The sequence below is a fragment of the Ursus maritimus genome, unplaced genomic scaffold (assembly GCF_017311325.1).
Source record: "Ursus maritimus isolate PB19 unplaced genomic scaffold, ASM1731132v1 scaffold_3, whole genome shotgun sequence".
Lineage (NCBI taxonomy): Eukaryota > Metazoa > Chordata > Mammalia > Carnivora > Ursidae > Ursus > Ursus maritimus.
Genome location: NW_024425563.1, coordinates 24881319 through 24908452, shown reverse-complemented (window position 1 = coordinate 24908452; position 27134 = coordinate 24881319). Strand labels below are relative to the sequence as shown.

Here is a 27134-nt window from a genome sequence, read left to right as displayed (position 1 = left end):
TTTTTTTTTTTTCACAAGCTAACATTAGTTTTCCTTTTGTGATTTTTTTTTTAACTGCTTATGAGTAAGCAATACTTTAGCTTGACACTCATTGTTGTACTGTATAAAATGGGTTTTGTTTCCCTCTGTTCTTGATACTTTTGGCTCATGGCTACTTTGTGTTCCTTACAAGATTGACTATTGATTTGATTGACTGTAGTCTACAGAGATATCCAGGAGTGAGTTTTGGCGGTGTCATGTTTATCGTTTCAGATCACATACCAGATTTCTTCATATTGTACCATTTCCCTGTTTCAGATTGAATGATTGCTGTAGCTGATATATGTTGTCTTAGTAGAGGAAGCTGTTAAGACAAATTAAGACAAATTAATAGTACATCAAAAGAAATTATTTTGCTAAAATGATTTTAAAATTCAAGTCCTATAATCACTTTTTTATGCTATTCCATTTTTACAACATTAAAACATGTAGTAGGAATTCAGTGATCACAGGAATAATGCAGCAGCAGTTTTAATCCGTAAAACCATGAGTCTTGTTCATAGTGTATTTAGCAGAAAACTAAAAATGGAAAAGTTCTAATAATAATAAATTTAGGTGAAATTCAATTTAAATGTGTGTTTTGAGTAATAAATGAACACACTATGCAGTCAAATGCTCTACCACTGAGCTATACCCCCAAAATGAGTACACTATGAAAATGAAAAAAACACATTATCTATCCTACAAAAGACAAAAAATACTTTTTTTACAACTTATGTTAAAGACCTCAGTTCTTTGAGTCTGATTTGAGGATCAGAAACAGGTAAGTAATTATAACTAGTTGTGCTTTGAGAATGAATATTTTCCATTTAAAACAAATAATACTTTTATTTTGTTATTATTTATTTATATTTTTAGAAAGGGGGAGAAAGAAAAGAGAGAGGGGCAGAGGGAGAGAGAGAGAATCTTTTTTTTTCCCCTGGTTTTCTCATATTTTATTTTATTTTTAATGTATTAATTGTTTCAGGGGTACAGGTCTGTGATTCATCAGTCTTATATAATACCCAGTGCTCATTACAACACATACCCCCAGTGTCCATCACCCAGTCACCTCATCCCTCCACCCCACTCCCATCCAGCAACCCTCAGTTTGTTTCCTCTAAGTGTCTCTTATGGTTTGTCGAGAGAGAGAATCTTAAGCAGATTCCACACCCAGTCCAGAGCCTGATGCGGACTTCAATCTCATGACCCGGAAATCACGACCTGAGCTGAAATCAAGAGTCAGACCCTTAAGCGACTGAGCCACCCAAGCACCCCTTAAAAACAGGTAATACTTTTAGACTCTAGAAGTGAACATAGTAAAATATGAAGTACATAGAGTATTTGTAAAGATCAAAGTAAATATGTGTGTTGCCAATACATATTTATGCTTGGTTTCAACCAAAGGATACAAATGGAGATGTTTAAAAACAAAGACTCCAAGAAGGAAATAAATATTTAATTGTTCTGGTGCCAACTCACTATAAAGAAAACTTATTATTATAAGATTATTAGAAAGATATGAATAGAGTATTCTAAGTCAAATTTATACTCATGCTTAAATTTTCCGAGAATGTAAACTTAAATCCAAATAATTCCTTTGGTTTTTTTGAAAGATGTGATGGAATAAATCTCTGTTCTAAAATTCAAATGCGATGTCCTATTTTTTAGTGGCATTCTGGCATGCATAATCATAAGAAGAAAAATGTGAACAAATGCTAAACATGTATGTATTTCACTACATAAATCCAATTCAGGATGAAACAGATTTTTAGGTAATTATTTAACTTTTGAGCGTTAAATAAGCAAATTATAAAGCTCCTCCTCTGGAGGCATAGAACTGGCGATCAGACTCATTCCATTTTCGTTCACATCAACATCATAATTGACTGGACAAGTTCTTAACTGAGGCTGAGATCACATAAAGTTCACAATCACAAAAATAAATGCAGAGAGTGTCAGGAAGTGCTAATCATACATGATTTTACTATTTTTGATTTCACTGAATATTATGAGCTTCATGCCAAAAATAGCTGACATATCTGCTTCTCTTCTCTCTGTCGTTCACACTTCTACGTTATTATTGTGGCACACGGAAAGGAAGTAAGTTTTAGACCTGGTTTTAAAGTACATTCTGTTCCCTATAAAATGAGTTTAAAAAAAAAGATCTGTGAACCAAGTCACTGGGCCTCAGTTTCATCGATAGTCCAAAATCCACAACATTGGGTGGTCATGAGGATGGAGGTGGAGTAGGTTTGTGGGGGAGCAGCTTTGTCTGGCAGAACAAATATGGAATCCGACTTTCCTACTCACCCCTTCCAAAAGGCTAGGTGTCTGTGATGTTCAGTTGGGTGTGAAGTGAAGCACAATGACTTTTATGCTTGTGTACTTTAAAAAAAATTTTTTTTAATTTCTAAATATATAATGCTCTCATATACCTCTCAATTTCCTGTAAGAAAACAAAATCTGTACTTCAACTATCTTTTTGAAGGACTTTCATATAGTCTTTGAAGGAAGATGAAGAAAAATTGTCACAAGAGTTAGAAAAACAATCCTTAAAAATGGTAGCTCAATGTCCTGCCTTATTCAGTACCTTCAACAGTAGTTAAAAATGTAGGAAATATTTATCAAGTTTGTAGATGGATGGAAAGAAAAATTATGGTGGAAATAGAGGAACAAGAGCCAAAAAGACCTTGAGGGGGATGATATTCAGATGTTAATTTAACAGAAGGTGATCTAGATCAGACCATTCAAGGATCATTCCAACTTTGAGACCCTATAGCTAATTAAAGATTCATACTTCATTCTTGGAACTCTTCAAAGTTATCCTCAGGGAAAAAGATGGTAGAATTCTACTGAGAACTCTGACTATCATTTACAAAAGGAAAGTCATCTTAATTTTTCTAATGGTTAGAAAAAGGGCTGCAAGGCTATGGACATGGATGATTTAGTCAACGGGAAAACAGTGATGAGGGGCAAACTGTGAAAGGCAGAAGTCTTGCGAGAATCCTCATCCTGGAAGTATTACAGAGCGAAGTAGATCAGAGATGTGCGTGTGAGCTACTAGGGAGTTTTTACAGTGGCGATGAACACACGTATGTGACAATCCGTTTTGGAATACAGCAAGAGTGAATTGCCTTGTGGACACCACACTGTGTTCATAAGCCAGAGAAAGTAGCTTTACCTTCAGCAGGAGCTGTTTTCATGAATTATTCATGAACACTGCTTAAGGAATACCATGTCACAGCATTTGTTAATTGGGTACAGTTGATAAATTCATACACATCAACTGTGTTTCTAACTCCCTTTCCACACACTTTTATGAAACAACACTTGACCTTTTTTTATGTGAAATGTAGTACTCTGCAAATTCAGTAATTAACATGGACTCATTGGTCTCCCTTCCAGCTTCACATTCCTTATCTTTATTCTGTGGAGATTTTGAAGCTTTAAACCCTTAAAAATGTGGCCAGAATTTCTGGCATTAACAAGTAATCTTTAAGATGAACGTTTCTAGGTGTAATGGATTTAGAGAGCTCCATAGCCATGAAGGAAAAGCATTGCATGTACATCATAAATATATTGCTAATTGCTCAGAAAAACAATCCCAACAATGCAATAGCAGCCATAATTACCCAAATCCTTCACATATTAAAAAGAAGAAGGAGGGACGCTAAACAGTAGTTTTTGAATTTTAAGTCTTTTCTATTACATTTTCAAGGCAGCAATGACACTTCTACCTTATTTATATGGTGATTTGTAGTGTACACAACACTTTCTCCCACGTCGCTGTAGTGGTAACTTGTCACACGTCTCATAGCAGAAGGTATGAGAACGCAGCAACATGGATGCTGTCCAGTGGAGTAACCAGCCCTCGATTTACTGAGAACGGACTGCTCCCATCCCCACAGGAGGCATTTTAAATCTGAGGAAGGGAGCACGGGGTGCCTGGGTGGCTCAGTCTGTTGAGTGGTGGACTCTTGATTTCTGCTGGGTCATGATCTTGGGGTCCTGGGATCTAGCCCCACATTGGGCTTCATGCTCAGTGCAAAGTCTGCTTGAGGATTCTCTCTCCCTCTCCCTCTGTCCCTTCCCTCGCTGCAGTTCTCTTTCTCTCTTTCTCCAGAATAATTAAATAAAATTTTGAGGAAAAAAAAAATCTGAGGAGGCACAGTCCTAGGTGCAGACAGCTGAAAGACAAAGGCTTTTCCAGTGTTCACTTCTACTTCTAAAGACATAAGACACACTTCTAGAAGAAAAATATTGCATTTAAGTTATCAGGGTTATTGATACTTGTGGGGCATGTGATTTTAGGAGACTCCTGCCTCAGTGAAAACCACTGGTACGTGTAGTCAAGGTAACAGGGACGCATGGAGTCCACGATACCTGGTGATGCAACTGAACAGAGATGAACCGTGGCTCCTGCAGTGGGATCGAGGGAGGATGTGTGAAGATTTCACGCGCTGTCTCTCCTGAATGTGTCAACTATAATTACTTCATCTGGACCCAATTTTTAAAATCCAAACGTCTTAAAAGATGAATATACTAAAGTTGCCAAAGTACAATTTAACTGTCTTTCAGGTAGTAATTGACTTTATCTTGATTCATCTTCTGAACTTTCTTTTACCTTCCAAAAGTGAGCACCGGACTCCTGCAGCATAGTATAGGCTTACCTTCCATACGGGCACCACATTTATGATCTTTCATTCTTACTTCAGAGAAAATAGGGAAACGCATGCTTGCTATGTAATTTCCACTTCAATATCAACAAGAAATAATAGAAGGAAAACAAAGCATGTGAGACTCGCTTCTATTAAATACGGGATTAGTCTTCATCAGTGCTGGGAATATTCCTCTGCAGGGAACCTTTTTATTTTTCAAAAGGGTAGGAAAATTTATTAATTTTTTTCTTCCACCACTTTCCAGAAATGAGTCTGGGATGACGGGTATTTATTTCAATGTCTGGTTGGTTGTTCCCATTTGCAACCATATTACATAAAGTTTTCTAGATTGTTGCTAAAAACCAAGTCCAACTATAGGCTCTGGTGAGTTGTGGTAAGAAATGCCAACAGCTGGCCAACAGCAGTTTACCGGCGTCCTCCGATGGCTTTTAACTGTCTAGACTGATGCTCTCACGGTAGAAAAACACAGATAAAATTCTGCCCTCAAATCACAAGCATTGAACTCTGACACCTTTGATAATAGTACAGTGCATCTTTTGCTAAAAGACCAAATAGGCCCATTATTACTAAATTGCTTACCTATAATCAGAGATGATTATAACGATTTGTTATCAAAACCTATCTTTATTGTGACTTCTCTCACAGTTTTTCAAGGTTTCATGTTTGCGGAAAGGTGACTGTGGGGAGTGTTTGCGGAATTCTTAAAAGGCTTCTTTATGTACAAGTGACGAAATTTGGTTATTAGTGAGCTGAAGGCAATCTTCCCAGAAAATCTGACCGATAATTCCAGGAAGTATGATAGTGATTGTAGCCAATAAACTTAATTGATCAATACTTATCTTTTAAGGCCATTCCTGTGTATGGAGCATTAGAGTAGCCAGTGTTCATCTGGAAATCTTGATGTAAAGAAAGGTTTATAAATCTAGTACAGACTCTTATGTTGTCATAATAATTACATCAGATAAAATCCACACTTAATCTTCCCTGTATTTCATGTCAGAAGTACAGAGAGCAGGGAATACAGCCTGCTGGAGAATCTGAGAGGAAGAGAGTATTTTGCATAGGGTTTTATCCTTAATTATTAAATAGGTAGGTTATATTTCCAAAAAACAGGAAGCCTGACGTCTAATGCAAGAACCTTTTGATCCATCTACAGAAACTAGTAAAGATTGTATTTTTTTATTTTACTGTACTCAGCTATCTGTGGTATTTTACAATAAAGATCTTCAGCCTATTTGCTACTCTTCCATAGATACCAAAATGGACCAGTTAAACTCTACCAGATTAGCTTGGTACTGGTGTATTGTTATCGTGTGCTCCTTCAGGGGTGACTACAGAGAAGAAAAAAGTGGATGAAGAGGGGACAAGTGGAGTGATGGCTGACAGAAAGGACCCTATTTTCAGGGTCATGAAGCATTCAGAAAATAACTCTAACTATCTTAATTATATCTAAGAAGGGGCCACTTGGGGGAAATAAATATTATGATTTAACCTGACATGTTGGCTCACTAGTTTTCTCATTTCCCTAAATACCTAAATATCATATCATTTATTTGTGTAAGATCTCTGAGCAACCAATAAACCAATAAAGAACAACCAATATTGAACCAACATAGATTGGAGCATAGTTCCTAAGTGCTAAAAGATAATTCTATACATGGAAGGTAGTTCCAAGCTTCAGATGTTTGGTAATGCCTCAGAAGGGAGGCACGAGTGTCATACTTTGTAAAAGAGATTTTGTGTGCATGGCCGTGCTCTGGAGAAGAGCCACTCGCCTTGAAATCATTCATTGGGTTCTAACCAAACGGTTCTAACTGCCATCATGGTCTCATGGTGTGCGAGCAGCACCATGCCCCTGGAACCATGGAGCACCGTCCCCAAGACTAGAAGAAGAATGTTCAACGTACATCTATTAGGAAGCGCTCCCGCTCTTGACCATCGGAAAGTCTACAGATGACTTACTGTTGGTTTCAAGACTCTCACAGAGTTCACTTTTCACCTCTCCATTGGGTCTGTCGTTTCCTTTTTGGATCAGTTTGCTTTGCATGGTGGCAGCTGTCACCACGGCCTTGAAGCTCCTCTTGCGTTTTTGAACGTTCTGCTCTGGATGAAAAATTATAATATAAACCTTGGGCATATAGAGCATGCCCAGAGACACCGAAGCGCTTAAACTCATGGAGACAGTAAGTGTTGTTGTCTGGATGTACATCTGAGGGGAGGAAAAAAGAAAGAATCAATGTTGGTGAGCCTGATCTAACATCAGGCAAATAGCACAACCTTTTTCTGTAGTGACTGCAGCTTCTCCGCTCAGGGTGCATGAGAACGTACTTACAGAAACTGCCCTTAATAATAGTCAAGCAACTCTTTGTCCCTACCTGCAAGTATGGGTAAAGTTGTTTTGTTTATGGAGCCTAATTCCTTAAAACAAACACAATTAAGCTGATGAAGTGAAGTTTCCTTTTTAGATTATAATTAAACATATATAAGAGAGGGAACAAAACCGTTCTGGGCAAAGACTAACATTTTATGCTGCACATCCCTTCTTCAGACAGGTATTAGACGGTCAAGTGTAATTCTTTCAACAATAAACTTAACCTAGAAGGTTATAGTGGAAATGAGTGGGAGTGAAATATTCCAGAACATCACCACCCACCGTTGTTTGAATAATGCTAGCATTTGCATCTTCACATCATGACTTAACTTCAGCTGTCAAACCTGATAAATCATGAGGATGCCATAAGGGCTTGATTTTGTAATACCACCACCCCCCAAGGACAATTCCAGAGGGTTTCTCAGTGGTGACATCATAACAAAATAAACGTGGGTGCTTTTACAAAATACATGACTCTTGCGTCCAAGATTTAAATATGCCTTCTGGGGATAGTGTCCTGGCATCTGCATTTTGAAAGTTCTCCTCCCGTGCTCATGTGCTCATTCCTTACGCTTACTGCACTGAAACTGAGTGCTCTCTTACTTACAAACAGCAGTCTCTCTGGAAAATTCTTCTTCCTAGAATCTAGAGGTCAACAAGCTGAAAAGCCAAACCTAAAATCACTGCTTTTGGTTTTTTCATTATGGTATGAAAACAGACATGATAGCATTTTAATCTTCTTTTTGAATTTCTCAGTGTTATTGAGTTATAACTGAAAAACAGAAATTGTGTATTTAGGGTGTGCAGCCTGATGTTTTGATAAACATACATACTATGAAATGACCTTTGCTCTCAAGTAATTAACATATCCATCGCCTGGCCTGGCTACCACTTTCTTTCATGGTTTCTTTTTATGTTTTTGTGCTGAGAATGCTTAAGGTCCACCAGTTTAGTGAATTCCAAGTCCATCACACAGTATTGTAAACTGTCGTTGCCATGCTGCCTGTTAGATGCTGAGAACGTCTCCATGGGGAGCTGAACCTGCCTGTGTTTTGACCGACGTCTCTCCGTTTTCTCCTTCCCCTCCACCTGGCAAACACTGTTCTATCCTCTGCTTTGATGAGTCTGACTGTTTAGGATTCTGCGTATAAGTAGATCATGCAGTATTTGTCTTTCAGGGTCTGGCTAATTTCACTTAGCATCGTGTCCCCCAGGTTGATCCATGTGGACGCAAATGGCGGGATTTCATTCTTTTTTAAGAATGAATAATACTCCATTGTAGGTATAGATCACATCTTTAAAAATAAAAACCTTGACCTACTTCCAGTGTTCCTGTCCTGAGCTCAAAATATAATTTCCCCTAACTAACTTGGAATACTGAGGCCACAAAGAAGCAGTTAGAGGTCCCCTTTCTCCTATCTAGGATCCTCGTTAGTATCTGTTCGCTCTAACAACGTCTCTGAAAATGTAAAGTTCTCACATTGTATCAGGCAATCCCCAGGACCCGAACTAATCGTATCCTTTTAAATAAAAGCTCAGAAACCATTCACCTTCAGAGGTAAGTAGCTGAGTCAGCTCCTGTTTTAACAGAGGGCAAAGCTGTGAGGTAAAGAACTGTCCAAACGATGGGAGGAACTTCGGGTACTAGTACTAAGAGACTGTCCTTGTCTATGAAATCACACCATGTGGTTACTGAGTTTACTCTTCATCTACCGCTAAGTCTGTCCTTGCATAAGACCTCATTGTGAGTATGGGAATACCCTTCAACAGGCGATACAGATGGGTTTGTTTCAAAATTCCCTTCCTTTAGGAAGTCCTCCATGATAAATCTTACCTTAAGGATAATGTTACAATGGTGTCTTATTTTACTTCTAAGCACTAATGCATTGAAAAATCAATGCAGTGGATCACTTACCAATGCATAACTCCGTAATTATAACTGATTTATATGTAATTATAACTGTGATTTAATGAACTTTGTAGTAAATTAGGAAATGCACAACTAGGGTATAAACTTCTTAGAGCCTGTAACCTACATTCTTTTTCCTTATAGACTTCTAAGGAACTATACAAGATTCTACACACAAAAACTACTGAAAAACTGCCCATTATTCTCAGGTATATAAAGATCTTCGAGATCAGGTTTCCACAAGATTGGATTTACACAAATCATACAGACTATGCCTTCCAAATTTTTCCACTCTGCCAAACCGACATCGGCTATGGCTACAACACAGGGTTGGAGACATTTTAAGTAAGAAACACAAAGTGATGAGGTATGAATCCAGATTCTAGGTTGGGCTCATGCATATTAGCTTCAATAGAGACATGATTCAAATACATTCCTCAGCAAAGTGATAAATTACTACACGTCATGACCTCTCCTGCCAATAAGTGAAATCCTGTGTTAAATTTGAGAGAACCAAGGATCTACTACAATTAAAAAAGTCCTGATAAAATACGGATGTGTGCCTTCAAATCCCTGTAAGCTTTGCCATCTACTTTTAAGCAACTTCTTATTATGAATACTCATACACTTCAAAGTGGTAGTTAATCCTCTCTAAATTCCTACTTATTCCCCAGTTAGCATTGCTGCAGGAAGCCTATGCAGAAAATAGGCTATGGAGAAAGGATATTGAAGTAGGAAAACGATACCCCCAAATGCAAACCACCAACATAAATACCCCAAAGCCACTCAAATAGCTAACCATCGGTTTTGTCCCAGTCAGACCCTGCCAACTCAATTTAGCTTAAAAACAAACAACAAACCAACAAAAAGCCTCTAGAGGTCAAACAGACATAAAATGATGGGAACACCCACACTGATTAGCTGGATTCTTTTTATAAATCTTAATCTGTTGGTCTTGCTAAAATGTATACTACTAGTCTAAATAATACATAATTACCTTTCTATTTTGAAAACCTTGTAAATTTTCTCGGCTACCATAAATATAAATGGTAATTTTCTTCCCTGATTCAGAATCATTTCTGTAATATATAATAATTTAATCTTGATAAATATTAGGCATGAAGAAGATTCTGGATTGCTAGCTTCCATATTAAATGTTACCGCAGTGTAGTCTTTAGGGAAACCAACTCAGTGGAAGATGGAATAAACAAAGACATGAGGATTAGACAGTACTATGCTTGGTATCCAAATTCTCCGTCAGACACTATGCTTTCAAATTAAACCAAAAGGCCGATTTTAATTATGTGTTCTCTTAAAATAACTGAAAAATTTTCATGTAAAGGTAATACAGAAACAGCATCTATACAAAACTGTACCCTAAAATCCAAAACCTTACAGTGGCCCAGCATTTGTTACAAGGCATTGCACTGTGAGTAAACTAAGTTTTTGAACTTCATCTTTGAAAATTTAATGAAATGAAAAAGTCACATATGCATAACCCCAGTGAAAGCAGCAATGGCAAAACACACAAATAAAAATGCTACCTGTTCTCACTCTAGATAAACTAATGGATTCGTGCCTTCCAAATAGCTCCCATATTTAAAAATAAATGTAGAAATCATACTAGAAGATTGAAGGTGAACATTTGATTCCAAAAAAACTCAGGGGGATGTTTGTATAGCTATAGAAAATTCCAGTTATCTAAGGCATGTAAGAAAGGAACACCACCACTTACAGTTTTTGTTACTGTTGTTTTTAAGATAAAGAAGTTTACAGAAAACTCTGGAGTTGCGTTGTAGGTGGCAAAAGCCTCGAGTTCACCCACCAGGTGACAATCTAAACTCTAATAAAACTTCCCTGGCAATTGGACAGCTGTAGTGATCTTATTTTCCTCTCTGACCTTTAATTTCTTACCTATGAAGTTGGGGGAAAATAATACTTTTCTCATAGAAGGGGTACCGGGTGGAAATGACATCATCTTTATAAAATGCCTCAAAGGTACAAAACAGCAGTAGCTCCACAAAGATGATTTACCCTACGGCTTCGAATCTAAAAGGACATTAACAAAGCATCCTTCCAGGTATCAGGATAAGAGAGGGGCCTGTGAGGCAGTTACCCAAAGCAGTTTTGTTTCGTGACTAGCTGACTGCTATGCGCTAACTATACGATGTCAAGGAAAAGGCTTTTGTAACCTTACTTCAAAGTGGGCAGAATACAATTTTGCCCAAAAGTCAACACTATTTGCCGATGTCAAGGCCATATTCACCGCCTGTGCTACAATTCTAGAATAGCACGCTGGCCCTCTGCACCAAAGTCACAGCTCTCCAGAGAGCAGAAGGGCACAATATTAACTCCCTACGACCAACATCAATCCATTGAGAGATGCTGACAATGGTACCGGACACGTTAACCTAACCTTTTCTCCAACCTTTTTTTTAATGCCCCACCTCTGCCCCTTGGCACTCTAAAATATTAATAACTGGAGGAACGGGAGTATCTTTTCTCTTACATCCACTGGTAGCCTCTCCCTTCCTCTACCTCCACACCCACAGACATTTTGAACCTGAAAGAGTCAGATGCGCTGAAACAGATTTAACTGATCTCTGGAGAAGCCAGGAAGGGCCGCACAATGGAGCAAACTACTGTGACACCTTTCCTGGGACCTAGTCTAGTAACTCTTCGTTCTCCAGAGGGGTCATTTGTGCACATCCAGGATCCACTGAAGGTAGGTCATGACCTGGAATCATTAACGACTCCAGGAAGAATTGAGGAGGGAAGAGGTTCCATTACTTCAGGAAAAAGGTCAGTCTTCTACCTGCACAGAGAACTCCATAAACTGGGACGTCCAACCTGGTAAGTTTACAACCCTTAGTAACAACATGACCTGTTATGAGACCTAAAACCCAAGGCAGGCTGGTGCCATCTGATAAGAATCAGATGCATTATTTATTCCTGAATATTTCTGCCTTGCCTTGGATGGTTGAATCTCACTTGTTTCTACAGCAGCCAGATTCTACCTGGCTGCATTGCACACAGTCTGATCAGTGACAAAGCCGTGGTTAACACTTGAAGCCTGCCTTTCTCTGCTTCTGTTACCTGTCCCCTCATCTGTGTGTCCCTCAAAGTGGCACCTGAATCCAGAAATGGATTTTTTCTTCTGCTTGTCAGCTGAGCTTTAGTCAATGGACCTCAAAATCTCATTACTAGGGGTTATTTAAATTTTTTTTTAAACAAGTTTACAAAGAAATTGTGGAGTTGGCTTGTGGTGGCAAAAGCCCCAAATCAACCAATCATGGAGCATCCAAACTCCAACAAAACTCCCCTGCACTTGGGTCCAGGAAACATCAAAGGCAACAATCCAACGCTTCTGGCTGAGCCCGGAGGCTGGTGAACCAGCACCGGTCTCTAGCAATCATTCTACCATTGTTTCTGTTTTGTTTTATTTCAGATACTTGCTGGTTTCTTCTACTTAGCCAATTCTGAAGGATCCTCCTCATCTCTGTATTATTTTTATATTGACGTACCCCAACCTCAGTCCTTCGCTATATGCCTGTCTATCTGTCTGTCTTTCTATCGCTCTGAAACATTCTCTGTCTTCATTGCTCTCCTGATCGTCACATTTGACATTATGGCCTTAAACCAGGACTGGGTCCCTGAGTGTGCTACCTGTACACAGGTCCCTTCACTCAGAAGTCCCTTCACACTTGGTTTAATGCTCTGCTGTCACTGTTCTGAAATTCTTAATTTTTGAACAAATAGACCTGCATTTTCATATTTCACTGGGCCCTGCAAATAATATAGGTAGCTCTGCCTTGAAAAACCATTTCTATGCTGACAAATTCCAGACTTCCCTAAGGAGATCTAATCACCTTCTGGGTACTCCCCTTGGATGTCTGATTTATACGTAAAACTAACAAGCATCTGAACACCACCTTCATTCCTAAACCTACTCTTCTAGTCATCTTCTTTATCTTCATTCCATCATCAATTTTCCAAGGGACAAAGCCCTTGAAATTGTCCTTGACTCCTCTCTTACACTCTTTATCTATGAAAAATCCTATTGATTTTACCTTCAGATTTTGTCCACACCAGTCATTTTCTCCTGCCCCCGCTGGAACTACATTGGTCTTAGCCAACGTCACCTCTCATTTGGATGGTCACAGAAGCTGTCCTAGTGACTTCTCTTCTCGCCCTGCTCCCTTCTGTCTGATTGTCAGATTGATCTTAACACAGCAGATGGAATACTGTGACCCTACTGTCAAAACTTTATAATGACTTCCCACTGATGGTGTGCCTACAGTGGCCTACAGCGTCCTCTGAACGGAAGGGTTTTACTCTTTCCCTCATGCATTCTCTTGCCACCATACTGGCCTCCTGGCTGATCCTGGAACATCCAACCATGCTTCTGGTTTGGGGCTTTTATATTTGAAGACTTGCTCCTTCATTTCCTTTAGTTCTTTCCGGACCTGTTCTTCTCGGGGAGACCTCTCCTAAACATTCTCAAATCCTGTTACGTCCCACCCTCTACCAGCAATCCTCAGCTTTATTTTAATCCTCGGCATCTAACATTTTCTAGCATAAAGGTCTACATATTTTACTAATTTAATTTGTGTATTATCTATTTCCCTTAATTAGAATAAAAATTCCATGAGTACAGGGATTTTTACCTGTTTTGTCCACTGCTACAAACTCAACCTAGGAACCTCACCTGGCTGGCATACATTTGCTACATTCTTTGAGGAGGGATAGGACCTTACTCTTCTATTTGGCATTTAAAGGAAATGACCCATGTAGTTTCAAGAGGGAAACAATCAGAGTCTAAAGCTGGAAAAGCAGAAAATGTCTCAAATCAACATCTAGACTGAGACGGAAACTCTTGGATGGATAAACATGATGCTCTTTTAAACTGTAAAGATGGCGGTCTCGTTCTCAACTCAGCAACAGACAATGTAAATTAAATCAGTGGTCTCCATTGGGGAATATGAGAGCTCTGGGCTCAGCCCCGGATCCCTCCCCAATGTAAGAGCGTTATAACCAAGTATAGTCCACTCACAGTATTTATAAGCTTCCACAGACGTAACTCGAAGGACTTTAGGAGACAATTGATGTAAAATATTGGCGCAGCACCTGGCATATAGAATCAGTAGGTGATGCCTACTATTGTCCTAACTTTACCTTGACCCTATCCTCTATTCACCTTCCTCCATTCCTAACAGTACTGCTCTCTCAGAATCAGCCTCAAGACTTTTAGCCTTTTTTTTTTTTTTAAGATTTTATTTATTTGAGAGAGAGAGCGTGAGCATGAGTGGGGGGAGGGGGAGAAGCAGACGCCCCGCTGAGCAAGGAGCCTGACTCGGGGCTCCATCCCAGGACTCTGGGATCATGACCTGAGCTGAAGGCAGATGCTTAACCAACTGGGCCATCCAGGCGCCCCGATTTTTAGAGTTTTAAATAAAGAACACACACATGCACACACATAAGATATGGGCAGAAAATATTCATATGGAAATCTGCCTTTTGCTTGTGGGAAACTCTAGGGTCAGCACATTCAAAGACTCATAGTCAGTTTCATTCTGGGAAAAAGCACCATCCTGAGGGTTGTGCTTCTCCTGTCAGGTAGAAATCAGAGTTGCTGACCCACCCACAGGTCAGAGACATTACACTGTGTTTTCATTAGAAGAGATGGAGATGGTTTGCTCTGACCCATTCGCAATCTCTCATCACATCCCCTTTTGGTCAGGACACATGTTAAAAATGAAGAGTCAAATCAAAGGACAAAGCCTATGGATGCAGAACTGGGCTGGTTCACACGGGAGGTCTAAATCCTTAACCTTGGACTTACCGGGAATGGTGGGAACCAGATGCACAGAATAATAAAGCATTAACTAACAAGTAGATCAGCTCTGCCAAGGGTAGACAAGGACAAGTGGAAGCAAACTCATGACCCTCTAAAGAGGAATAACAGATATTGGATTTATAATGAGTGTTTATAATTAAATATACATGATATTTAATATTGGGTTAGTAAGTACAGTAATTTATTTTTTATTAAAGTCTGATAGACACTTTATAAGGTGGATGTTTTAAAGGAGAACATGATTAAAATGTACTCTTTAATTTTCAATTATTCGACATAAGTATTCTTTATAGAAACATAGTAAAACTAATTTCTCAGACAATGGTGTTGCATTTTCTACTGTGACATGCAAATGAGTATGACGCATCTACTTGCTGAGCATTTATTGGCTTCTCTTTTACAGGTATTTTTCTCCATGTTTCCCTCCACAGACTCTTGCTTCCACGCTGCCTTTTAGCGCTCCATCGTTTTGCAACAGCATGATCGGAGCTAAATGTTATCCAATAAGGAAAAAATTATAAATGAAGGTCAAAAAGGAACTAAATGGAAAAGATGTACCAGAAAAAAATTTAAAGACAAGGAACTATGGAATAATAATATTAATATGGAACAAAATAGAATTTAAGATAAAAATCTTAAATTATGCAGGGGCGTCTGGGTGGCTCAGTCAGTTAAGCATCAGACTCTTGATTTCAGCTCAGGTCATGATCTCAGGATGGTGGGATGGAGTCCCATGTCCGGCTCTGTGCTCAGCCCAGAATCTGTTTTGAGATTCTCGCCCTCTGCCCCTCCCCCACTCTCATGTGCTCCCTCTTTCTCTCTCTCTAAAATAAATAAAATCTTTTAAAAAAATCTTAAGTTATACAAAGATCTATCCATGTGTCTATCTACCTACCTACCTATCCAAAAGTACGTTAGCACAATGTATGAAGAAGCAAATCATAGAAATACAGGAGAAATTGACAAACCCACAGTTACCATGGGAGGTTTTTAACGCATAGTTTCAGAGATTTAAGTACACAATATAAAATTAAGGCTAAAAATAGTTTGACTCAGGTAACAAGATTGCCATTTTAATTGCATTATTTTAAAACACAATGGAGAGGAGGGGGGTGGGAGGGATGGGGTGGCTGGGCGATGGACACTGGGGAGGGTATGTGCTATGGTGAGTGCTGTGAATTGTGTAAGACTGATGAACCACAGACCTGTACCCCTGAAACAAATAATATATCATATGTTAATAAAATAAATAAACTGAAAAAAAAACAAAAACCCAGAAGAATGAGGCTTTAGATTACTGAAAAAGACAAATGAATTCAGGAAACATATAAGCTATCTCCATCCCCCTCAAAAGGCAATCAAATTAGAATTGTAATTAATGAATAAAAGTTTTTATTTGTAAAATAAATAGCACCCTGTAAGTAGTTTGCATTAAAAAGAAAATTAGGAACTATTTAGAAAAGGACGTCATGAGAGCAACACATATGAAACTTGTGGATGCAACCGAAGTGGTGCTTGAAAAAAAGTTTAAAGACTAAAACGACAATCTTAGGAAACGGTTAAGTCTTGAAATTAACTGCGGAACTAGTCAAATGTAGAAGGAAGGAAATAGCTGAGATCTGAGATAAAAAAAGAAATGAATGATACAGAAAACTAAAGCCAGTAGACATAACCAAAAAAACCAAGTCACATTTGGTAATATTTTATCAAAAAAGAGAGGTAAGACATGACTACAGACAACATATATATTATAGAGAGGACGTAAATGTAGATACAAATCAGATTTTCAAATTATTTTTTTAAAGATTGTATTTATTTGAGAGAGAGAGCGAGTGAGCAGGAGCGGCAGGAAGGGCAGAGGGAGGAACAGGTCCTGCACTCAGTGGGGAGCCCGACACGGGGCTCGATCCCAGGACCCTAAGATCATGACCTGAGCCAAAGGCAGACGCTTAACGGGTTGAGCCACCCAGACGCCCCTAGATTTTCAAATTAGAAGAGCAAATTATGCATAACTTTATGCCACTAAATATACACATCTAGAAAAACTGCATTATTGCCCAGGAAATAGATATCGGAGGTGAGGGGGGAAAGAAACTGGACAGACTGAGAACCATGCGGGAAACATGAGAAAGAGAATCCCTGACAGAACAGTGATCCCGCAGCCCTGACGAGGGCAGCGTTCCCTAGACCATCCACCCGCGTGAAAACAGGGAAGGCGCCCACCCCAGCTCCCCTTCTGTCCCCACCTCTCACCTTTGACAGATTTTCATCAGCGCGTTCATGGTGCCTTTGATCTCATGACAGGTAGGGCCTCAGAGCTTAGAAAGTACAGTCCCTTTCAGATTAGAGGTCCAAGCGCTCAGGAAACACACGGGCAGAAGAGCTTTTCTGCTACTCACTCTCCTCCTCTAATCTATAGCCTCTCACTGCTGTGGGTAAGGAGGGAAATGGGGACGAGCACCCTTCCCCAGAGTCCTGAGAAGACTACTTATAGTTGCTGTGCAGGACCTCCGCTCGCCCCTTATCCATGGACTGTCTCTGAAGAGCCGAATATTAAGATTGGCTGCTTTGCTAAGATTAGCCCTAAGACAGGCGAGCTGGGGAAGACAGCGACGTAGCTGTCTCTGAAAGGGTTACAGCTCCACATCGGACTCAGCCTCAAAAGGTCGAAACCCTCCCTGTGTCCCAGGCTCTGACGAATGGCATCTCTCATTACTCAGCAATATTTTTACCTACTCTCGTCATGTGCATGCCCAATGCCTCGGTGCTGGTAGTTCTGGCTTCGTCTTATCACCATTTCTGAGACGAGCTCCAGAGGGATGTGTTTGGGTGTGCAGAGGTCTCATTCCTAGAACTTGTTCTTCCACAAGATACAGATGAAGGTCAAAGCGGCCAGATTTCTGCGGAGGAAAAACCCCAGACCTAACGTTGTTTTAGACTTTGTATTACTGTCCCCTATCATACAGGCATCCAAGTAGACACATGGGTAGGACTGAATGCCAGCTATGGAAGAAGCATTCAGAAGAATTAAAACGCTACCAATACATATATGGTGACCTTGCCAAGTCGTCACGCTCAGCCGTGGTGAAGGCCTGCTGCTACAATCAGACCGGTGGTCTGCCTCAGTGAGTCTGAGCGCACAGATGGGCACTAAGTACCTCATGTTGGACGCTCAATTCTTTGTGGTAATGACAGCTTTCAAGAAAAGATAACTATTTCAGATGGGTCTGAGACATCGAAACACCCAGCAATCACAGCCTGAAGAAGTTGTGGGTATCCAATGACAACCAGTGAGAGGTGGAGAATGTTTTCAGCAGGCTTACGCTTTTCAGTCACAGCTAAAATTTCCTCTTCCTACAGATCATTCGATAAACTCTATGGTGTGAAAAAGAGCTTGGTGGTTCTACAATCCCACCTAAAACTGAAAAACCTTACCCGGCTTTAGCAGAGCCTTGTACTCTGAATGAAGCTTCTAGAAACTAACTCAAGGTCCTTACCACACTAGTGTCACCCAGCCAGCAGGACCATTTCTTGACATTTATATTCTCCTCCTAGTAGTGCTGCAAATGACGGAAGTTAGAGCAAGAGACTTGTCGAGTATGAGCTAGAACCAAGAATCTTGTAAAGCATATTCTAGAGCCGACAATCAGAAATCCCAAACATCTAAATCTCCTGGGAGAGCAAACCCAGAAGTCACCCCAGATTTCCCCCCTTCCAAAAAGCATAGTAGCAGAATTGGCTTCGTTGATATGCTGGATGCACATGATTCATTTTGACTCCGCTCAGATCAACTGCTTAGGTCCTGAGTGGCCTCACTCACCTGCATCTGAGTCTTCTCCTCCTGGGGCCCTGTGTGGTTCTGTGGAGAGTAACGTCACCGCATTACTCTTGTCATGGTCAATCAGCTTTCAAAATGATACAGCTCTGACATTAAATATGCTACCGAACCATCAAGCAGAATCCTGGAATTTTCTTGAAACTCACCCAGCTCTTTACGCTACCCTCACCTGTAAACCAACTTAGAGTGCTCTGTGATGCCTATTCTGCGACGAACTCAATAGCCCGGCCTCTCCTCCCTGCCTCTACTCTGTGGCCTTAACTGAAACTTCTCTCTTCCTAGAAAGACTGTTTCCCCTCCAGTGTCTCCAGTGATGGTTGATGTTATTCCCTTTAACTGTATTCCTCGGGGAAGACAATAAGCTTAGGGCCTTCCTAACTCCCCTTTGCTATTTCTAGATCATGTCAGAGTCATTCTCTTCCTCAAATACCTTGCCTTATTAACTATCACAACATTCAACTCTATATCGTCTTCCATCTTGTTCCTATACCTGCCATCATTTGCCTTTTCATTGGAAGATCTAGCTTTGGCTCACGGCCCTGCTCGCTGTCTCAAGCAATGTGCTTATTTGGGGTAAATTCTACATCCGTGTACATGATTGTTCCATCCCCCTGAACTGTAATTCCAATTATTTTCCTTATCCTCCTCATTTGTAATGATGTTGTCCATTACTCCGTCCATCTCAGCCACTCACACTCACGATCACAGCCCAGATCTTAAATAGTCTTTTTAGTTTCTTGTAATAAAAGCTATAAAATACTTTTGGTTTAATATATTGGTTTTTGGTAAGAGATTATTTACATTATCTTGTATTTTTCTTTAAGTCATTCCATTTTTCACTTAGAATAAATATAGAGTTATGTCCCCAGGCTTCAGTGATGCGAGCACTGTTGCCCAGGTGTGACAAGTAGCTAATATCCAGAAGGGATGGGCATTTCTCATTTCTCATAAGGCATGTTTCTGTAAGGAAATGGCTTGCCAGACAGCTATTAAGGTACCAGAATTAATGTAAATGTGTACAGGGATCTTTTGCAATAAAACTGGTTATGACTTGTTCCAAGTGTTTTAAAATCGAGGCTGTTAACTTTGCTCATACTTCACTGTGATAGGAGGTAGACTTTTCCAAGTGTGAAAATACTTGTATTTTCCTAAATAATAAAATACTGTAACTTGTATTTTCCTGAATAACAAAAAAGTAAACCCAGCTATTAACAAATAAAGTATGTGCAGTTATAATAGCTGTTTTATACATTATCGTGTCAACATTTTTAGTTAAATGTTTTATATTCAGAAAATGACTTTACATGTGTAGGTTTTATGTTAATTACCAACATCACAACAACTATATTTACTACAGTTTTCATTGCAAAGGTCCTATTACGTGATGTATTAAATAAACTTTTATGGATGGCATAAAGACAATTGCCATATGTACTATTGTATGTATAAAATAATGTCTCAAAGACCACAAATCAATTATAAACAGGATTTTGGAACATAAACTATTTTTAAGTTGAAGGACCATCTGGATGCTATTATTAAAACTGTGTTCCTAAGAGCAGGAGTAGAGAATTATGTGGACAAATTATCCCATTGGTAAATCTGATAGACTGAGTTCCAAATATGTTCAAACTATTGATGCTTCAGACTTCAGGATAACTGCACCCAAGTGAAACCTTTAACTGCCATGGAGAAAGCAGCACTGAGTACTCTCTCTTTTAATGTTACGGAAAAAATAGTCCTGTACTTCTTTTTCTTTTATTACTTTCACCAAACAACTTTAGGTGCAAAGTTATAAATATAGTAGCTTACCAAGGAGAACATTCTAAAGAAAAAAACCAGACATTTTTAATTGGGACCATTGGGTGTGGCAGAGGTATCAAAATGCGTGCTCCTCCTTCCATTTTTTAGAATTGTTTCTGGAAAGTTCCTGATCAGTCAGGGACAACTGACTAGGAACAGTGTGGCCTTGTAACTAGTACTCAACCAATATCACGTGAAAGTAAAGGACAAATGTCATAAAAGTGTTTTATAGGATTTAATACAAGAAACCAAGAAGTGTGTGTACTCTCTCCGTAGTTCTTTCCCTTTTCACTGACTGGGTGTTTACCCTCATGAGGCACTAGACGATGGTAACAGTACAGGATGGAAAAAAAAGGGGTCCCTGAATCACCACATGGAGGAGAGCAGCCAGTCAACCAGGAACAGCCTCAGACTATTATGTGACTGGGAAAGAAAATTGCATGATCCGAGCATTCACTTTGAGTTATTTTTCTGCAGGTTGTGGATTCGAACTGACCAAGTAGTTAGTCAGCCAACTGACTAACTGACAGTCAACTCCGGCTAATGTGTGATGGCTGAGCAGGGTGAAGGATAGTGTCTATGGCTGTCAGAGAAACAGATTTACAGTGTCCTCAGACGGATTGTAACGATCAGCCTTGAGAACATCATTACCATGTTCTAACAAAGTGTCTAGTCTATCAAATATAATCCCAAGCCATTAAATTTATTCCTAGGTTCAGTGACCTCGGTCTTTGGTTAGGAAAAGAAAGAACCAAGCTGGGTTTTCTATTAAATTTTCAAGGAAGAATCATTTCAGGCACTTTATATAGGTTTCAGGACCTGAGGGAGTTTATAGGAAAGTAAGCCTATATAACTCAGCACTTCCAAAAGGAAGTTGGACTGTCAAATTAATAGTCAGCAATTTAGCACCTGTGCCTGATGTACAGCCTTCTCTTTGACCCCTTTCCTCGGCTAGTCCACATCTAACCCTGCCTCGAAGCAGCTTCCTTGTCACTGAAAACAACTATGGCCAATCTCTGAATACGTAAAAAATAAATAAATAAGCTACAGAATCATGACCGAGAACTCATCTATCACACAGTAAACTTTTTCCAAGTTCTATAACGTCTTATTTTTTTAAAATATTTATACTTTGTTTCTATTGCAAAGACTTCCATCTGTGTCCTTTTCAATTCACGAATTTCTATTACATATTATTGCCATCAATTATTTACTCCGCTCTTCCCTGTGATTATATATCTCATGAGCCACTCCTTGGGGAAGGACTTTCTTCTCCATTTCATCCTTATCAAGGTTCATCACGTGATATGTTTTAAGCAATGAGTTGTGAACAGATAGGATGCATCTGTATGTATACGCCTGAGCAGAAGAAGCTTTAAGCCTTATCGAGTGGTTGGTTCTCGCTCTTCTCTCTGCCAACAGAATGGTATATTCCAGAGAGAGGCCGTCCTACAGCGTACAACTATAAATCCTTGACAAGCAACGCAGATGAGAAATAAGCCCCTGTTGTTTTTTGCAAGCCACTGATTTTTCAAGTTGTTTATTATAACGGCACCCACTAGCAACGCTTAACTAATATATCCTGGAGACTCAATTTGGGGCAATTGAAAGGCCATTCTATTGAGAGTCAGAAAACCAAAGTTAAATGCTTGACTTTGCCACCCCTGGATGTGGTAACTCCATGCCAACAAATTAACTTCTGAATCTCTTTTTCTTGTATGGAAAACAAGAAAAATTACTCCTGACCTGAGAAGCTAACAGGGTTGATGATGAATATTGCATAAAAAAGTGTTCTGGGAGTACTGATATAACATACAGCGGTTGGGTGTAATATTATTCAGTACTGATATATTCCCTCAAGTATTTCTGCCTTCAGCTTTTCTGTCAAATATAAGGGATTTAGGAACATCTGGCTTTCACAAAGGATTGATCAGGGGCAGTAAGACTGAAACAATACAACCAAGCCAAAGAGGTAATTAGAGGAAAAGATCAGGTCACCCGGCCAAAACCATGATCCAGCTGGGCACTCGGCAAACCCTAGACAGGGTGGGGAAAGCAAGCCTTACAAACTGGAGCAAAACCAAAGAGAATACAAGAAGGGAGAGTTCCCCCAAACCTAGGATAATAAGTATATTTACAATAATGCTTATTATGGGCCAAGCTCTTTATAAGCACTTCTCAAGCGCTCTCGCTTTATATAAATTCACACAGCTCTCTGAAGAAGGTACCATGTTTATCCGCACTTTACAGATGAAGAAGTGAAGCGTAGAAGTTTAGGCCCCTAGCCCAAGGTCACAGGGCTATTGAGTGCCACAGCTGGGACCCCTTTGACCAGGTCAGTGACCATATGGCTCTAAAAAGGAATGGAAGGAAAGTTTCACGAATTCTGAACAAACACTGGATTTAAGAGAAAAACGTAAAAGAAAATTAATAATCAGTTAAGGTAAACCTATTCATCCCTTGCTAAGAAACCTTACTACCATCAATACTAAAAATATCAGGAAAAATGAAAATGGTAACCTGATTATTTATTTTCAACCCAGTAACTTCACATCAGGAATATATTCCATTTTGAATAAACAAAATCACCTTTGCTCTTCCTGCCCCCCTCCACCCTCCGCCTCTCTCTGTCTTCTCCGCACTGGGAGCAGCTCCTGCCCCAGACCCTCATCCCCTGAAAATGTCCGCCTGTGCGAAGTTCGTCTTCACCCCCTTCTTGGGGAGGAGCAGCTCCCAGCTGCTGAACCGATCACGGTCTGCAGTGGTGCTAACACCACTGGAGACACTGACAGATCAGAGCCTCAGCAGCTGGCCAGCCCCATCCCCTGACCTCTCTCATTCCTAGCCACAGCTTCCAACCCAGCGCCACTTCAAGAGACACTGACACGGCGGCCAGTGCATTGGGGCTGGGGCTGGGGCTGTCACAGTAGGGGCGGCTGGCTCTGCGGCTGGAATTGGGACTGTGTCTGGGAGCCTCATCACTGGTGATTCCAGGAACCCCTCTCTGAAGCAACAGCTCTTCTCCTACGCCATTCTGGGCTTTGCCTTCCCGAAGGCCATGGGGCTCTTTTGCCTGATGGTGGCCTTTCTCATCCTCTTCACCATATAACGGAGCCTCTCCACCTCCCACGGATCTTTCTTCCCTTCTCATCTGCCCTGTATGTTCCTTTTCTATACCTCCCCTGGCAGCCTGGGGGAAGCGGTTGGCTCAGGGTTTAACAGAGGGAAAACAAATAAATACTGTATTAGTAAGAAAAAAAATAAACAAAATTAGATATGTGAACAAAGATTTATTTACAAAGATGTTTATTAGTAATTACTATTAAAAAAATTAAAATAGTGTAACCTAATGACCAAAAATAGAATGAATACATAAATAATGGCACAGCCATGGGAAACTGTAAAGAATAATATATGTCGAGACAGAGCTGCATCTATGCTCCCATCCCAAGCTCTAAGACGAAAGTGAGAAAGAAATAAACCAAAACATTAACCCGGACTATTCACGAGAGGTAGAATCATGGGTAATGTTTATTTTATTTTATTTTTTTTTGGTCTAAATTTTTAAATTCAAAAATTACTTTTACAAACTAAACTAAGGAGAAACTAAACAAAGGATATATGTTCTTCATTTTGCAGATGCATGAATGTATATGTGTGTGTTTTATTAAAAACAACAGAGAGCAGCTAATGAAAGGGTATGAATGAGATCACCCTTTAGTGTCTCCTTCTTGCCACAAAGGACGTGGGATGAAGTGAACTAAGCAAGTCGTATTCACTCAATATCCCTTATTAATCAGACAAATTTATAGAAATATGATTGTATTAAGGTTTGCATGACTTCGAACATGACAATGAGTAAAGCTAATTGCCCTCATAGAGAATCACTCCTGCCTTTGAAGTAGAGATTATCTTAACGAATTATAAAATAAAATTATAAAACTCATAGTTTTTTTAATTTAGGAATGTAATAATTGAATGACTCTTTGCAAATATTTGCTTATGGACTATTTATTTATTGTTGATTTTGGAATCCTTTTGAACACTAGTTTGCATTATCAATGTATTTCCACAAGGTCAATAAGAAATTATTTATCAACTTTATCTTACTTCAAAAGAACTATATATTATATGCATTCAGTCCATTGATAACTCAAGAGTTCTACAATGCCCACTTTTAGTGAATATTGGTGTGCCAAAAGACATACAATATGTTACCATATGTATATATTTTTTTATTTTAGGAAATTATGATCTTTTCATGAGACTAATTTCCACTTCAGAAAGTTAAATCATTTTTAGCAAAAACTTTCAGTCGCTACATTTTATATAATAAGTTATATTTTTATTTAAATGAACATACATTTTACATGATTGTAATGCTGTGAAGATTAAGTATTTGGTCATAGACATTCAAAAGCACTTCTTAGATAATTTCCACATTTATAATCCAATTTTAATAGCTTCATAATCTCACTCCTATTGACAAAAAATTAAATTACTATCCTGATGTTATATATTTAGATTTTTGTTTCTAATTTGGAGCCATATTATCTAAAATTATACTCCTTATCTATATTTCAAAGCCTGACCTTTTAGCCCCTCGTTATGTCCTGCTTACTACATACTTTCTACTTGTTCCACATCTTTATGGCTATCTTTTTCTTAGGTATTTTTACTTCAAATATAACATTTCTTCAGAATTACTACTAGAAAGGGATTTATTTAGACAAAAATATTTATAGATTGCATCAGTCAGGACTCAACTAAAGAAGCAGAACCAACTTCTAAGATAACAGATAGATAGATAGATAGATGATAGATAGATGATAGATAGATAATTGATAGATGATAGATGATAAATAGATGGAAAGATGATGAATACATAGGTAAAAGGATAGATACATGGTGACAGATAGACAGACAGACGATAAATAGCCTTGGATATCCTTTGTCCTTTACAATTCTATATCAATTTTCATACACACACACATACACACACCTAGTGGATTTTTTTTTAAAAGATTTTATTTATTTTGAGAGAGAAAGAGAGCATGAGCAGGGGAAGGGACAGAGGCAGAGGAGAGACAGAATCCCAAGCAGACTCCACATGGAACATGGAAACCTACGTGGGGCTCAATCTTACGACTGCGATCATGACCTGAGTTGAACTCAAGATTTGGAAGCCTAACCAACTGAGCCACCCAGGCACCCTCACTACTACTGGAATTTTGATTGGGATTGCATTAATATATAGATCAATTTGCAGATTTGATATCTTTGCAAAATGGAGTCTTCCCATCCAGGAATGTTTTATATACTTCTATTCATTTAGGTCCTCTCATGAATATATTTCCATATTATTTAGTAGTTTCAGTACAGAGATCATGTGCTTATTTTGTCAGATTTATTTCTAGGTATTTGATACTTATGTAATTATAAGTGATTTCTTTACAAAATTTCATTTTTTATGTATTCATTATTTCTACATAGAAATACAATTAATTACAGATAGATAATAGATAGATGATAGATAGATAGATAGATAGATAGATAGATAGATAGATGATAGATAGATATACACACTTATACCCAGTGATCTTGTTAAATTTACTTACTAGTTCTAACAGCTTTGCTGTAGGCTCTTTTGGAATACCTATAGTCACAATTCATGTCATCTGTAAACAATGAGAGTTTTTTCCTTTTTAAACTTTATGCCTTTTGTCTTTCTGGTCATCTTGCATACTTAATTCAAATCTTGTTTCCAATCTTTCAATGGAATCCTGCAATTTTCTTAAACAGGTATTATATTTTCTTGTTAGAATTATTCTTGGGATTTAGTGATTCCATTATAAATAGCGTATTTTTTTTATCCATTACATTTTCTAACTGGTTACGGGTAAGATATAAGAAAGATGTTGATTTTTTTTTTTTTTTTGCTATGTATAATGTGTCCAGTCATTGTATTGTGACCTAAAATTTCTTATTAATGTAAGAAGCATTTGTTTGATGTCTTTTGATATTTGAGGGATATGATAGTTGGAAAAAAAGATACTTTTCCCTCTTCCTTATTAAGAAGTAGAATTCTTAATTCTGTTTAATGTCTAATTGCATTGGCCTAAATTTCTGGACAAATTCTAAATAAAATTGGTACAAATAAACATCCTTATTTTGTTGCTGATTTTGTAAAGAATCTCTCTGGAATCTCATCATTATCAATGATGCTAATTCTTTAAGATGCATACTCTTCATTATGAAATGGGAGCATCTATTATTTTTCTCACAGATTTTTTTTCTTTTAAAAAAAAACAGATATTGAGGGGCGCCTGGGTGGCACAGCGGTTAAGCGTCTGCCTTCGGCTCAGGGCGTGATCCCGGCGTTATGGGATTGAGCCCCACATCAGGCTCTTCCGCTATGAGCCTGCTTCTTTCTCTCCCACTCCCCCTGCTTGTGTTCCCTCTCTCGCTTGCTGTCTCTATCTCTGTCAAATAAATAAATAAAATCTTTAAAAAATAAAAAATAAGAACAGATATTGAAAGTTTCATGGGTTTCTTCATAATCTGCTGATAGGCTCTTAGGCTTTTATGATTTGATCCGATGATTAGGTACCCTGGTACACTTATTATCTTCTCATTTTTAAAGTGTTTTACTATCC

General features: G+C 38.8%; 1 protein-coding gene and 1 pseudogene across 2 annotated transcripts in view; one reads left to right on the top strand and one right to left on the bottom strand.

The window, feature by feature from the left end:
- Positions 1-6: 6 nt before the first annotated feature.
- Positions 7-27134, bottom strand: part of LOC103676623 (metabotropic glutamate receptor 8) — a 580162-nt gene continuing 553034 nt past the window's right edge. For both annotated transcript variants that reach the window (XM_008705831.2, XM_040644056.1), the window contains 2 exons: positions 6663-6909; positions 7-343 (listed from right to left, as the gene is read on the bottom strand). In XM_008705831.2, the coding sequence (XP_008704053.2) occupies positions 294-343; positions 6663-6909 (297 nt within the window). In that variant the 3' untranslated portion in view covers positions 7-293. The remainder of the gene's footprint in view (positions 344-6662; positions 6910-27134) is intronic.
- LOC103676668 lies at positions 23138-23668 on the top strand (annotated as a pseudogene).